This window comes from Diceros bicornis, chromosome 7, assembly GCF_020826845.1.
Source record: "Diceros bicornis minor isolate mBicDic1 chromosome 7, mDicBic1.mat.cur, whole genome shotgun sequence".
NCBI classification, from domain to species: domain Eukaryota; kingdom Metazoa; phylum Chordata; class Mammalia; order Perissodactyla; family Rhinocerotidae; genus Diceros; species Diceros bicornis.
Window position 1 is genome coordinate 32,205,086 of NC_080746.1, and position 15,223 is coordinate 32,220,308.

Sequence of the window (15,223 nt, forward strand, 5' to 3'; positions counted from 1 at the left end):
GTTTTCTCCTTACCAAGACAGGAAGCATTTCCTGAAGATTAATCACGGTTTTGACTTGCAAAATTGTAAAAGTTGAGAGAAGTTAGTAGTAAGCTGTATCATCCTACTTTGGACTTGGATTTTTGGCAACAGTCCCGCTGCCACTTGGATGAAAGTAATCATGAGTCAAGCAGTGGGTGATCTAAACAAACACTGTCACACTATAAAAGTTGAGCTCCAGAGGGTAGACCTAGAAGAAGGTAGGCAAAGAGCAAGGCGTTAAGGCAACATAGAGCTAAATAAAGGCCGCGGAAATGAAGACTCTTCCAGTTCTATTGTTGCTGTGCGTGGCAGCGTGCTCAGCCTATCCATTGGACAGAGCTGCAGGGGATGAGGAGGACAACATGGACCTTGCTCAGGTAATTAATGGATACAGCCCTCACTCATTGATAGGGCCAAGTGGGGAAACCATCTCTGCTTTCCGTTTGTAAAACTCATACGGAAGGGTTTGAGCTTACTGGGTAGGAATAGTTCGCGGACAGAGAGTTATAAAGTGCTAGATGTGGACAGCATCCCAGTATCACACTATTCAGATTCCTCCTACATGGAGGAAGAAACAAAGACCAGAAATATGAGCTGTTTTCCCAAGATCACACAACACCGTAGTAGCAGCAGCACTGGGGCTTGAGATGCATTAATAACAAGTGAAGAATATATAAAACATTTGCATTGGAACTTCTTCAGGTATTTTAATCCAATGTAAGTTTAGCCAGATATTTATATTGCTAGTGTCATGTTTAGATACAGGGGTTTGTCCAATTTTTTTCTTAAGCCAGGTCCTTGTGAGAAGCATGAAGTAGAAAATTGAGAGAATTGAATAATGTGCCTGAAATATACAATTATGCCCAAAGAAGTTTAATTGTTTTGTTTTTCTTTTTTAAGATCACTGGCTATATATCACAATTTTCCACTTCCTTCTCATTGCTTTGGTAGTAAACTAACCTGCAGAGATTAATTAATTACAAAGAAAAAACAAAAGTGAGGAAGAGTCTGTGATCGAAGAATTAAACACATTTGACATTTACTTTGATTTCAGCAAACTAGAGAAATACCTCAAATAGATTAAGTAGAGTAACTACACAAACTTACTATAAAAGGCTAAAAAATCATAAGAATGACCTAAAAACTATACTTATTATTCTATTAGGAATACCTAGAAAACTACTACAACCTTGGAAAAGAAACGAAACAGTTTGTTAGAAGAAAGGACAGTGGTCCTATTGTTAAAAAAATTCAAGAAATGCAGAAGTTCCTGGGGTTGGAGGTGACAGGGAAGCTGGACTCCGACACTGTGGAGGTGATGCTCAAACCCAGATGTGGAGTTCCTGATGTTGGTCAGTTCAGTACCTTTCCTGGCACGCCAAAGTGGGGGAAAACCCATCTTACTTATAGGTAATGGGTCCAGAGGTTTTGATGTAATATTGAGATTTTATCAATTACTTTCACAGGAGAAAATATTATCTTCTTCAATTTTTCTCATGCAGGATTGTGAATTATACCCAGGATTTGCCAAGAGATGCTGTTGATTCTGACATTGAGAAAGCTCTGAAAGTCTGGGCAGATGTGACTCCACTTACATTCTCCAGGATTTATGAAGGAGAGGCTGACATAATGATTACTTTTGCAGTTCGAGGTAAAAAAACCATGATATGCATCCATTTATCTGGTGTTGTTTTATTGGAAAATCTTCCAAAGAGATTCTAATTACCTATCTTCTCAATAAAAAACATTTTCTCTATTAGAGCATGGAGACTTTTATGCTTTTGATGGACCTGGAAAAGTTTTGGCTCATGCCTTTCCACCTGGGTGGGGCATAAAGGGAGATGCTCACTTTGATGATGATGAACGTTGGACAAAGGATACATCAGGTTAGTTACACATCTCTCAGAAAGATTTTGGTGTTGACTTTTTTTACTTGGAAAATTCTTAATAACTAAGAATATTCAAGAAATGGGATGTTCTGGATTTCCCACTGGGTCAAGGATCAGCAGAATGTATTTTTGTTTTAATTATTATTGAAAACATTTTCAGATGTCTAAAAAGTTTATTCTCAGTCTTGGCGAGCATGATATAGGAAGCATCATTAAGTATTTCTTTGATGATTGTTGTTCTTGTGTCATCTTAGCACCACAATTAAGAAAAATTTCTCATTATGTCAGATTGCTAATATCTAAGGGAGAGTGTATAGCATTGACTTCACACTAACATGAACTCTGGATATTGCTTATACCAAATAGGTGGAAATTTCCCCCAATTACTTCTTTACTCTTCAAAATAGAAATGAGAATTAAATTCTAGAAACTGAGGTTCCCATTTAGGTTTTTCTGGTTAAATCAACATTTTACCCTCTCTAGGTGAAGAAGAGTTTTTACAGACTTGTTCTGAAAGAAAGGACTAACCCCCAAATACCATGTCCAAACTGCTTACGTAGAAGAATGTTACTCAGTTCACAACTGTATACTTTAAGGAATGGCTTACAAAGTTTTCAAACAATTGGCTGAAACAAATAATACTATCTCTGAAATTTAATTGGGATTTATAATCAAAATGCAAACAATCTCTGTAGAGAGTATAAATGTGAGGTTAGTGCTAGATAAAATTCTTGGTTTGATTGGATTAACAACATCTTTCTGCAAAGTCTCAAATGAAAACTTTGCTAGGATCACAAGTTACACAAATAACAACTGCATAAGTAAAGTTGACTTACTTTTTATATCAATTATAATTACCCAATGCCTTCCAATTTCAGCATTATGGGTTTTTTTTAACAATGTGAAGAAAAAAATCTGAATACAGCTAGTGGTTATGTGGCCAAAATCTCTTTCGTGACAAACACTAGACATGATTGGGCATATTATGTTTTAAACTAATCTTGCAAATTCTATGACATCTATTATTATTAATATTTTTGGACCTTATATGTACTTAATAATGATCATGAGGCTGAAAAATTATGCAGGCAATATTCCAATGGAAAATAACGGGACTAGGATTGTTTAAGGATTTCAGAATTGAGATGAATAAGCTGTGATTCATTTAACTGAGCCTGTAACCAGCAAATGTTAATACATGCAAACAGTGTTTAGCTTTCCATTGACAAATAAAGAAAAATATTTATTGATGTGCTAAACAAGTGGGTTCATTCCATTCCAGAGAACAAGAAAAGGGATCAAGCTCTCATGACATTAATAGGCTTCCGAGGTTGGACAGGGGAGTAGTTGGATATGGCTGGACACTTTGTCTCAAAGATTGATTTCAAGAATGAGCCTTGAAAAACACTTGGCTTTCCATTAAGTATGTAGTTAAATCAATTACTCAAAAACAACACAAAAAAAGCCCTGTGTTCTTCCAGGAAGTAAATAAATATAATACACTGCTAACAGATGTAATGTACATGTATTTAAGGAATAAGCAACTACTATTTTTGATTTCTTAAATAGGGATCAATTTATTCCTCGTTGCTGCTCATGAACTTGGACATTCCCTGGGTCTCGATCACTCCACCAACACTAAAGCTTTGATGTACCCAATCTACAGAAAAGACTTAGCCCTGTTCCGCCTTTCTCAAGATGATGTGACTGGCATTCAGTCCCTCTATGGTGAGTGATGCTGGAAAAATTAGGCATTGTAGCTTTTCAATAAAGGTCTTCAGGAAAGCTTTAAAATGCTACATAAAGCATTTGCAGTTCAACTCAAAGCACTTTAGAATGTTTGGAAAGCATAAAAGTTGACAGAAGCATCACCTAACACTTCATTAGGAGAAATCACCTAATTTCTCCCAATGTTTGCATCCCTGCACTGTTTCCTTTAGGACCTCCTCCTGCCTCCCCTGATGACCCCGTGGTGCCCACGGAATCGGTGCCTCCAGGACCTGGAACGCTAGCCATGTGCGATCCTGCTTTGTCCTTTGATGCAATCAGCACTCTGAGGGGAGAAATCCTGTTCTTTAAAGACAGGTCAGACCAGAAAATTATATTTTCCTATCTATTCTTGTAATGTACAATGCTTAGAAAGGAAAACAAACTGAAATTTGATAGAGATTTTTAAATATTTAAAACAAAAAAATGTCTTCTCTGAACATGAAATCATTCTGGTGCTATACTTTCCACATTTTCCTAAAATTTTCAAGTTCATTTCCAAAGACTTAGGATGATTTGATTCTTGTCCTTGAATTGTTGTTCCCAAGTGTTATAAGTCATGGTTGCTTTTCAAAGGGCACATGTAGAGCTTTAGAATCAGAATTTTATCTTTACCTCCTTTAAAAATGACACCAGGATAACATTACATTTAATCAATTAATTTACTCACTGCTGGATAAATATGCACGACATAAAACATTCAAACTGCACAAATGGAGAGAAAGTTAAAAGCAAGTCTCCCTCAAATCATTGACTCTTAGTTCCCCAGTTCTCCACAGATTCATCTAGAGCCAGGGACTCTTGTATATCCTTCCAGAATTCTTCCTTGCACATATAAAAGTATACTTATGTAGTGCGTATACTTACACACACATCTGCCTGTCTTTCTGAAAACGTAAACAATGGTATGACATATACACTGTTTTGCATCACTTGTAGGTTTGTAAAGCTTACACTTGGCTAATTAATTAGCATGGTAGGATAACTTCATAGCAGTTGCTCTGGAATCCGATTGCAGGAGATCTGGGGCAGTCTTCCAAAAAAAAAAGGGAAGATGTTTTCGCAGTGGCAATATACCTGATTTCTGTCTGTCATTGAGCCTAGAGGATGAGGGAATGGGAGAAGACGGGTAAGGAAGGGCGATGAGGAAAATATGCTAGAGGTGAAAGACTGTTTTTCAATTTTCATTTTTTTTTTACATATATTTCAGATATTTTTGGCGCAAAACCTTCAGGACATCTGTACCTGAATTTCATCCAATCTCTTCGTTTTGGCCATCTCTTCCTTCAGACATAGATGCTGCATACGAAGTTACTAGCAAAGATACTGTTTTCATTTTTAAAGGTAATTATTGTATAATAATTTCTTTAAGTTGTTGAAATAAACCCTCTCACAGGAAAATTAAATAAGATTTTAATTTTCTCTACAATCACAAATTTTGTCTACTTTGTTACTCTAAAGTAATGCAAAAATAACTAGGACTGGTATTATTTTCTTTATATTTTACACATGATAGAAGTGAAAACAGGAATATAAATTGCTCAAAGTTGTAAATTCCCTCATTCGATCTGTGTTTATTCATTCACTCTGCAAATTTTTGTTAAATGCCTACATTGAGCTGGTGACTATATCTAAAATTCTGCCTTCCTCTTTATGATGAAAATCAACTGTGCTAAAACGTATTCCTAAACCCAAAGGCTTAACTGTTATAAATTCAATGTGACTCTGAATTATTATTTTTTTTTAACAGGAGACAAGTTCTGGGCCATCAGAGGAAGTGAGGAGAAAGCAGATTACCCAAGAAGCATCCACTCCCTGGGTTTTCCTCCAACAGTAAGGAAAATAGATGCAGCCATTTCTGATAAGGAAAAGAAGAAAACATACTTCTTCGTAGAGGACAAATACTGGAGGTATTTAGACAACTGTGGGAATGTGCTTACCACCAAATACAGCTGCGCCGGATAACAAGTGTTTCTTAAGTGCTCCTGTTTTGTGCAATAGGCTAGAGCTTCCCTCTGTGTTATTGCCCCGCCTGCCTGGAGTGCCCTGTTTTTCCCTCCACCTACCCAAATTCCACCCATCCTTCAAGTCCTGGCTCAAGTCCCACCACTTCCGTGAAGCTTTCCCTGCTGGGCTCCAAACCCAACTGAGCTTTTATTTTTTGAAAAAAGCCCTCAGCATCCAGGCCACACTCTAGCATTCCTTTCCCACTGCCTTATAGGTCTACTCATTGTCTCACTGGGTGTTTGTCTTGTCTTCCCAACTTTACTATATGATTCTCAAAGCCTTCCCTTTCCCTCACGCGTTCATTACCTCTGCCTGTTTAAGAGGATGATGAGCAATAACAGTCCAGTTTCATGGATAGAACCCAGAACTCCCAGAAAGACTGATTCCTGGGCCATCTGCCCAGACTCTGAGACATCTGGGCAGACCAACCAAGGTCCAGACAACAAGTCCAAAACACACTTACTGTGCCTTGCTTCTCATCTCAATTCTTTTTCCTAGGAGGCTGCCATAGGAATTCCAGATGTGCAGGGTGGGGAGGGCATTTATGAGCCCATGATGGTAGAGAACTTGAAATTTGTATTTATTTGAGATGAATGATTCAATTCACTTTATGTATCTGTTCACTCCTAATGATTTTGTGATAGAAAGATGATTAAAATCCTTTCTGTCCAGGCTTAAGAAGTATGATAACAAACGGCATCTGCTAAATCAGGATGTTGCCTCTGTTCTTGGAGGAGATACAGTTTTAAAAGCTAAATTTGCAGTACCGCTAAAATCACATATTTCTGTAGTGCTACATGTGTTTGACATTTATTTGCAGTACTTGGAAAGCTTTCTAGAATTCCACGTTAAACCTAACATGATTTACGAATTTTGGTAACATGGACTCTATGCGATGCTGAGCTGTACTTCTTTTACTCGGTGCAGATTTGATGAAAGGAGACAGTCCATGGAGCCAGGCTATCCCAAGCAAATAGCAGAAGACTTTCCAGGGGTTGACTCAAAGGTTGATGCTGTTTTTGAATCATTTGGTAAGAGGATACTCATTTTGTTGGCAACCGGGCACTTGAAACATTCTATGGAATCAGGGGCAAGAGGAGAATTGAAGTAATTTTTAACAACAGGTTTCCTTTAACCAGTTTCCTCCTCCCTCCCCTGAATTTCAACTTACCAGTTTTGTACCAATTACATGACTACTTCATATAAGTTTTGATCATAAAGGTAATTAACACAAATTTCTCTACTCTATTTTACACATGCAAATAAAACTGAAGTGCTCAAGAGTCACTTCCTTACATTTAGAGTTGTTACCTTTCAGATTACTGTGTCAGTATAAAAATCCCCTCAAGTAGTGTGGCCAAGTTTAATACTGGCTGGCTGGCTTCCTCCTCCACTCCATCCTATTGCTGCTACTAATGCCCAGGGAGATTTCTCTGTCTTTCCTCAGGAGTCAGTCATTGCCCGCCTCGGTCAGCTGCAAATACTTACCTTTCCATGTGGCCAAAGTTTAAAAAAAAACATCCTGTGGCTGGAGGCCAATGATCTTTAGTGAAAGGTAACCTGAGCACCATGATGGCAGAGCCATAGACGGTCGTCTGGTGTTCTGCAAGAGTTACTGTGCATCTCTGGGACCAGAAACGTCCCTCAGGCTGCAATATGGGGAAAGGAGAGGAGGAATGTGGAAGACAGAAAATAAAGAGATTGTAGTTTCCAAAGAAGCAGAGAATTTTACCTGATTGGAAGCAGAATAACCTATTAACTTGGAGCCTGGCTTTGCTGTCAGACAGAACTGGTATGGAGTGCTGTCTCTGTCCTTTCCTTGTTGAGTGACCTTGGGCAAGCATCTAAATTTGTCTGAAACTCAACTTGCTCATCTGTAAAATGGAGTAGATATATTTACCTCATAGGATTGTTGCAGAAATAAATGAAAACAAAAGTCATGTACAATGCTTAACATAGTCCCTGGTGCATAGTAAATTTCTGCAAACATTTTCTATTTTTAGTTATCTACTATTCTGAGTTTGGTATGTTGCAAATTTATTTGTTTGAAAAAATATCTCACTAATTCCCTTGTCTGTATTTGCAGGGTTTTTCTATTTCTTCAGTGGATCTTCACAGTTCGAGTTTGACCCAAATGCAAAGAAAGTGACACATGTTTTGAAGAGTAACAGTTGGTTTAATTGTTAGGAGAGATGCTTAGCAGGCACAATATGGGCATTTTAAACGAAGCTAATAATTCTGCACCTAAGTCTTTGTGAATTGAAAGTTCCTTTTCTCCTGCGTGTGCAGTGACTTGAGAACGTGAGTGTGAGCTGTGTGCTTTGCCAATCAGCTTCACATATTGCAGGGCATTCAGATGGGCTGCTGACCTTGCACTTTGGTCACATGGAGTAGCCTTCCATAGGAGGAGGGAAAACACTCATGTGCCACAGACAAGTGACTGTATATAGACTATTTGCTTGTTATTTAATAAAGAAGGTTGTCAGTTATTTTATTTTATTGTTTTGTGTGTTTGTATGTTTCAAGAACAAGTCATCCTCACAATCTTGGGCACATTATAGACTGAGCAGAAGATAGCCTGAGATCCTCAGGCAGTGCTGTTAGGATCAGGATCTCTTTGGCTGGGGCCTCACAATGGTCTCTTCTAGAACAGAAGACAATCTACTACTTGCCCTTCTCGGGTACCCTAAAAACCGGATGCTTATTTCCACCACCCAGACATTATATGTGTTTCTGACATACCCTAGGAGAAAGATCTAGGAAAGCTGTCACCTTGTAGGACAGGCTCTGGAAAAAAATGTGAAACAGAATCTTACGATTATAGCAGATCACCTAGCTCACACACCTCGTTTTTCCGGTGGAGAAATCAAGCCTGTTCTTCTTCTTTTCCTTTTTCTTATATATTTCCTCAGTAGAGCCCCTTTCCCTGCCCTAGCAAACAAATGCGCTCATATCCACCCTATTCACATATGACAATATCCTCTTGCACTCATTTTGTGTTTGCCATGCTGGAAGTTCATGAGCAAATGCTTATCCTAAGACAGATATATCGCCCCTAAGTAATGTGTCTAGCACAGTATCCACTACACAGTAAGAGATCGTTCACCCTTTACTTATTCATTCGTTTGAGAATAAGTTATTAATCAGAGTCCATGTGCCAGCATTGTGCTAGGTTGTAGTCATAGGAGCCTGAGAAAATGGACACAGCCCCCACCCTTGCTGAGATTATAATCCAGCAAGGAAGAATATAAGCAAATAACAATAAACATGTACATGCAATTGTAAATTTAATAGGAGTTATAAAGGAAAAACTAGACTTCTTTAATAGAATGATAAAAGGATCTACTTTGGATTAGGTGGTTTTAGAAGAACTTTTGAGGGAATGGCACTAGACAAGGTTTTTGAGCAGAGACGTGGGAACTAGGGGAGAAGATGATGGCTTGGAGTAAAGTGGTGACAGTGGAAAGTCAACGACAAGAATATATATATTATATATACATGGTAGACAATAAGACTCGATGATGGATTAGATATGGAGTTTAAGAGAGAGGGAAGTGGTCAGAATAATTTCCAGATAGCTTCCTTAAGCATAAATGTTGATGGTGACAGCATTACTCCAAGTAGGCTTGGAGAGAAGCAGTTTCATGAGGAAAGGGTAAGAGTTAGGAAGAATTGTTTAGTTTTGCCAATTTTTGAAATGTCTGCGAGATATCCAAGTTGGTTATGAGGTAAATGAGTCTGGAACTCAAAAGAGAAGATATAGTAACTAGGCGTGGTGATGGATATTAACTAAACTTATTGTGGTAATCATTTTGCAATATATACATATACCAAATCATTGTGTCATACACCTAAAACAAATAGAGTGTTATATGTCAATTATATCTCAATTTAGAAAAAAAAAGCGAAGCTATAAATATGTGGGATTTTTCTCATTTAGATTGTTCTTAAAACCATGAGTATGAAAGAGACCATAGGGGATATTTTAAGATGGAATTCTAGTAAATAGCAATATTTTGCCAGGAATTGAGCATTTCTTTATTTTAAAAATTACCCAAATTTATTTGGTTTATTTTTTTAGGTAGGTACTACATAGCCAAAACACATATTCAAAAGGTAAAACACATTATGCAATGAAAAGGTAATTTTTGCCAATGGGTGAAGCTACCATCTGTAGGATTATGACTAAATGCCTCTAAATCAGAATCCAGCCCAGGCGGAATGATACGGCAGTGCTGTGGCCAGAGCCTAGGTTGTCCTCAGATGGCCTTGGATAGCCAGTCCCCTGCCATGCCCACTGGAGGGCCACCTTGCACCCCACATGTTGCGATGAGCCCGGCCAAGGGTTGGGACTGGGTCTGGTGTGAGAGCCCATCTTCTGGGAAATGGGGCCAGCCAGAAAGGCGGCCCTCTCCTTGCCTATCACGCAACACAGATTCGTGGGGAACCTGGTGCTAAACCATTCACAGACGACCTGCCTCTGAGTCAGGGTTTCCTATGTAGCAGAGCAGCTCCCTCCCTGCGATCTATTATAAGTCAGCCCTCTCAACGCAAGACTTGGTAGGAAAAAAAACACAACTAAAAAAATAACAGTGTATTGTATACTTGAAATTTGCTGAAGGTAGATCTTAAATGTTCTCACCAAAAAAAAAAAGGTAACTATGTGAGGTGACGGATGTGTTAATTAGCTTGATTGTGGTAATCATTTAACAATGAATATATATATCAAAACATCATGTTGTACGCCTTAAATATATACAATTTTTATTTGTCAATAATACTTCAATAAAGCTGGAAAAAAGTTTTTAAAAAGTAAAAAAATAAAAATAAAGGAGTTTATTGATTCACATTATTTAAAAGTACAGCAGTCAGGCAGGTTTCAGTTTCAGTGTGATCAGGGTTCTGGCTCCTTCCCTCCACTCTTGTCTTGACTCTGTCCTCCATGTCAGTTCTAGCGTCAGGCTGGCTTACCTCATGGCAGCATATGGTAGTTCTATGGTAGTTCCAGCCATCATGCCTCCATAAAGCACCACTCCCACTCCTCAAACCACACTCTGAGCGGCTCCTGTTTAGACCATCTCTAATCATGTGGTCGTCCTACTATAATTACTGTGGCAAGGAGGATGGGTCAATTTCACCCCAGCCATGGTGCTGTTACATGGTGGGGTGGGGGAAAAGATATTGAGGCAGCAATCTCTGTCCATCCACCACAAAAAGAATTTGGGCAGTAAGCAGATGGAAATAATAGATGCAGATAATTCTTAGGAGAAGTTGGGCTGGGAATGAAGCAAAACGTATTTTTCCTTTGTACTGTCAGATCTGATTCATAGTTCTCTTGCATGCCTTTGCTTGAGGGGGAAAAGGAATCAAACAACTTTTTATATACTGAATACCTGTTTTTTTCCAGGCGCTGCACTCGAGGCTTGCTGTGTACTGCTCATTTAGTCCTCATAATGACTATTGTGTTGATGGTTTGTTTCCATAGTGCAGAAACATAGTTCAGAGTCATTCAGTAACTTTGCCATGGTCACGTAGTACATAGCATAGTCGGGATCTAATTTCACATTTTTCTGATTTCAAAGATCATGTTCTTATTTTGTTGAGGATAACACACAATAAATCAGCCTGGATGGCTTTATCTTATCTAGTTTTGACTACGTTCTGAACTAGATGTTCTGCTATATCATACTGCGTGACCACAAAGGGAGAGGGTTGATTCTTCCTCAATCCTGCAATTTAAAATCCCCACAGGCCTAGGGCTAGGGTTCTTCTATCTGCATCTGACACCCGGCCTCTCTAAATTCCCCTGTGCTATCCCAAATTATAACAGAAAATGAGGAACCTCGTACCTGTTACTGTTCCCCTCTGTAAATTTCCCCAAGCAATCTTGTTCCAGGAGGACTGGAGTGCACTTGTGTGCTGACAAGCCATTCACCTGTGTTACTGACACCAACCAGAGGCCAAACACCAGAAGACCAGACTTGCAGCCCGCGTCAAGACTAGTCCAGCCCTAATGGTGGTATGCTGCTGGATCCCAGATTGATGTTCAAGAACTGGTTCAATTCCTCTTGCCTTGGAAATTTGGAGTATGTTTGTATTTACAGGAAGTGATCCAGTGACACTAGATTAGGGGGACAGGGAAGGAAAGCAGAAGCTGGGAATCAGGTTGGAATTTGGCGATAAACCAACAAAATGGTGGATCTAACACAGATGAGAAAATAAAAAATAAAGAAAGTAGAATTTCACCAGTCAGTGAACAGATGGGTTATGATTTCGGAAGTGTTTAAGAAGCCCATCACCAAAAATCAAGCCACATGGAGATTCGTTTTGATTCCATTGTGAAGAGAAACAGTGGGAAGAGAATGCTGAATCTACAATCTGTAATTTGTGAAAACAGTTTTCTGTAAAATTGAAGAAGTTGGCAGGGTTTAATTATAAGAAAGTATTCAGCTTGCTACCCTGGGATTTGAGTAGAATCATCCTGGAAGCAGTAGAAACATCCTTTGCCTTGATTTACAATCACTAGTCGTAATCAGTATGTGTAACTTCAGTGGCTGTAGTAGACTTGAGGTAGTAATTATCTTCCCTTTGGTTGGGGAGCAAATAAGGCACTTCTGGAAGAAGGGTATATGAATATGTATAGAGATGATAATAATGAATACAATATTGAGACTTTGATTTACATACTGTTACTATGCTATGATGTGCTTTGTAGTCATCCTACTGTTTTGCATATGATTTTTCTGTTTTTTCGTGTTTGAAAAGTGTATGAGAACTTTATTTAAGGCATTTAATTCTTTGCTTTATTATATTAATAAGAGTTACTTAAATGTTTAGAAATACCCTGCTTGTTGGATTTTAAGTCTGCTGCACAATAGATTTGGATTGTTTTACAGAATTAGCTATATTACAATCATAATTATAATTTGAAGTGTTGATGAAAATATTATTTATGAATGCAAATAGTGTTAAATGTTCAAGGATAATTCAATATTTTACTATATGAATCAATTAAATATTAATCAAGGAGCTAGTGAAAGTGATTGTACTTATCTTTATACATATTTACTAAATTAATAAACAGAAAAACAAGACTAGAAAGTTGAATTTAAAGTGTCCAGAAAATTTAAGATTTGTCTTTAATAAATTGAATATTAATTGTAATACAAGTAAATCTGTATTAATAGGCATGCAAAGAAATCTGCCCTCAGACATTTATAAATCCAGTTGAAAGGCTGACATATATTATTTGTCTTATTTTAATGCAGAGAGGAAACAAATATTTTACATATATTATCTCATGTAATTCTCATTGATGAAGTAGATATTATTAAACCAATTATACAAATATAAAGATTGCTGTTGCTCAGAAAGGTTAAACCATATCCTCAAGGTCATGCAGATAATAAATAGGAGAACCAGGAATCTAATCCACCTTATCTGACACCAGCCTTATGTTTGATCCACTCTGCTGCCTCCCTACTCTTAGTGTTGATATGAATTGATCAATAAATGTGATTAACGGCAAAAGGGATAAAGCGAAGAAAAGACTGACAGGTAATAGGGCAAGAGTTGGAAAAGAAATAGAGGAAGGGGTCAGCTCTTTGTAACAGGTTAAGTCAAAAGAGGTAGGTTGGAGTGACCTAGGAATGAATGTATGATACAGACGTTCAAAAGTCAAAGGCTAATAACTTGAGAAGTTCCTGTAAGTGCTGCTTTATATTATTTTTCCATTTAGGTAAGAAATATTAAGTCACGTAATAAAATATTTTATGTACATCTAATTGTATAAGAATATGATCTGTTATTAACAAATAAAGTAGACATGTTATAATTCGAGAATATCTGATGATTTGTTGGTGGGGATTAACCCATTAAGAAATCACTGGAACATCTGATGCCACAGGAAAGGGCATGAGGAGCTCATAAAAGAACATTGTGGAGGGCCTCCCCACTCCTGGGAAAACATGTGACACCTGAGACCACAGCTAGATTTTTAAAGACAAAAAACTATTTTATAGATCAATTACAGAACATCTAATCAACATCCCTGACAATTCTACATCTGAAAATGACAATTTAATCCAGAAATTTTTCTGTATGTTAACTTGTTTTGAATTTTTTTTCCCACGAAGTCCTAATATGATACCATTTGACTCTGAGGCAAATGGAAGAGTCTTTTCTCGATGCTCTCAGCCCACATCAGTCTTGTGATTAATCAGATTCAAGTTACATCCTTCTGAGTGAGTGATAAATTTATGAGGAGAGCCACAACCACAGACTACAGTTTGAAGAAATTTAGGTCAAAATTCTGCTCCGCTAAGAAAGGACAGAAATGCTTCCTACCCTTTTGGGGCTCACAATTTGGGGATAATACCACTGATATGGAGATAAACATAAATGGCAGACAGGGTAGGAGATATTCATTGATTTCTTCATTCATTCACTCTTTTGGCAATATTTACTAAGGACTCACATATGCCAAGCGGAGTGCTACGAGCTTGGATAAAGCAGTGCACAGAAAAGACAAAGATTTTTGCCTTCTTAGAGTTTATATTCACAAGGGAAGCAGACAAGAAGCTAGAATTATACACAACAGATACATTATATCGTATATTAGAAGGAGATAAGTGCTACGGAAAAAAAGAAAAAAAGTAGAGTGAGGTAAAGGGGTTGCACATGAAGAGGGCTGGAATTGCGCTGGGATGGGTTGCAGTATAAATATTTTGGTCAGAGTGAGCCTCACTGAGAAGGTGACATCTGAACAAAGATGAAGGAGGCAAGAGAGTGAAGCCAGGCCAAGTGAATCTGGGGGAAAAGAAGTCCAGGCAGAGAGAACAGCTAGAGCGAAAAATCCTGAGGTGGCATGTGCTCAGTACGTTCAAAGAATAGCAAGAGGACTGCTTACAGCAATGAAGTAAGTTGGGGGGCGGGGAGTACCAGAAGATAAAATCAGAGAGACAAGGGTTGAGGTGGGGAGCAAATCATGAGGGGTTGTATGGGCCAATGTAAAACTTTGGTTTTTGGTATGAGTGAGCTGGAGGAGCCATTGGAGGGTATGGATCAGAAGAGCCTCTGGATGCTCTGTTAGATTAGATTGTAAGGGAGCAAGGGCAGAAGCACAGAGACCTGTTAGGAGGCTATTGCAGTATCCCAGGCAAGAAAGGATGGTGGCTCCGACCAGGCTGGTAGCAGCAGAGGTGGAGGAAAGTTATTCTGGGTACATCTGAAAGTAGAACCAACAGGATTTAGTGATGGATGGGCTGTGAAGTGTGAGGAAAAAAAAAAAAGAGTTTAGAATGACTTCAAGTCTTTGGGACGGAGCAACTGGATGGATGAAGCTTCCAAGCTGCCATTATCTGAGGTTTGAGGGCTGTGTGTGGAGCAGGCTTTGGTGTAAAGATCAGAAGTTCAGTTTTGGACATGTGGTGTCTTTAAGATCTTTATTCGACATCCAGGTAGAGATGTCGGATATATGAGTCTGGATTTTAAGGAGAAGATCTGGATTGGAGATACAAATTTGGGAGTCATCAGCACAT

The 15,223-nt window shown here is 38.3% G+C and overlaps 1 protein-coding gene across 1 annotated transcript; it reads left to right on the forward strand.

The window, feature by feature from the left end:
- The first annotated feature begins 293 nt into the window (after positions 1-293).
- Positions 294-7,871, forward strand: LOC131407916 (stromelysin-1). Its single transcript, XM_058544512.1, has 10 exons — positions 294-398; positions 1,187-1,431; positions 1,524-1,672; positions 1,782-1,907; positions 3,480-3,638; positions 3,851-3,995; positions 4,888-5,021; positions 5,428-5,587; positions 6,612-6,715; positions 7,771-7,871. Exons 1-10 carry the CDS (start codon positions 294-296, stop codon positions 7,869-7,871), a joined length of 1,428 nt encoding a protein of 475 aa, XP_058400495.1.
- The last annotated feature ends 7,352 nt before the right edge of the window (positions 7,872-15,223 follow it).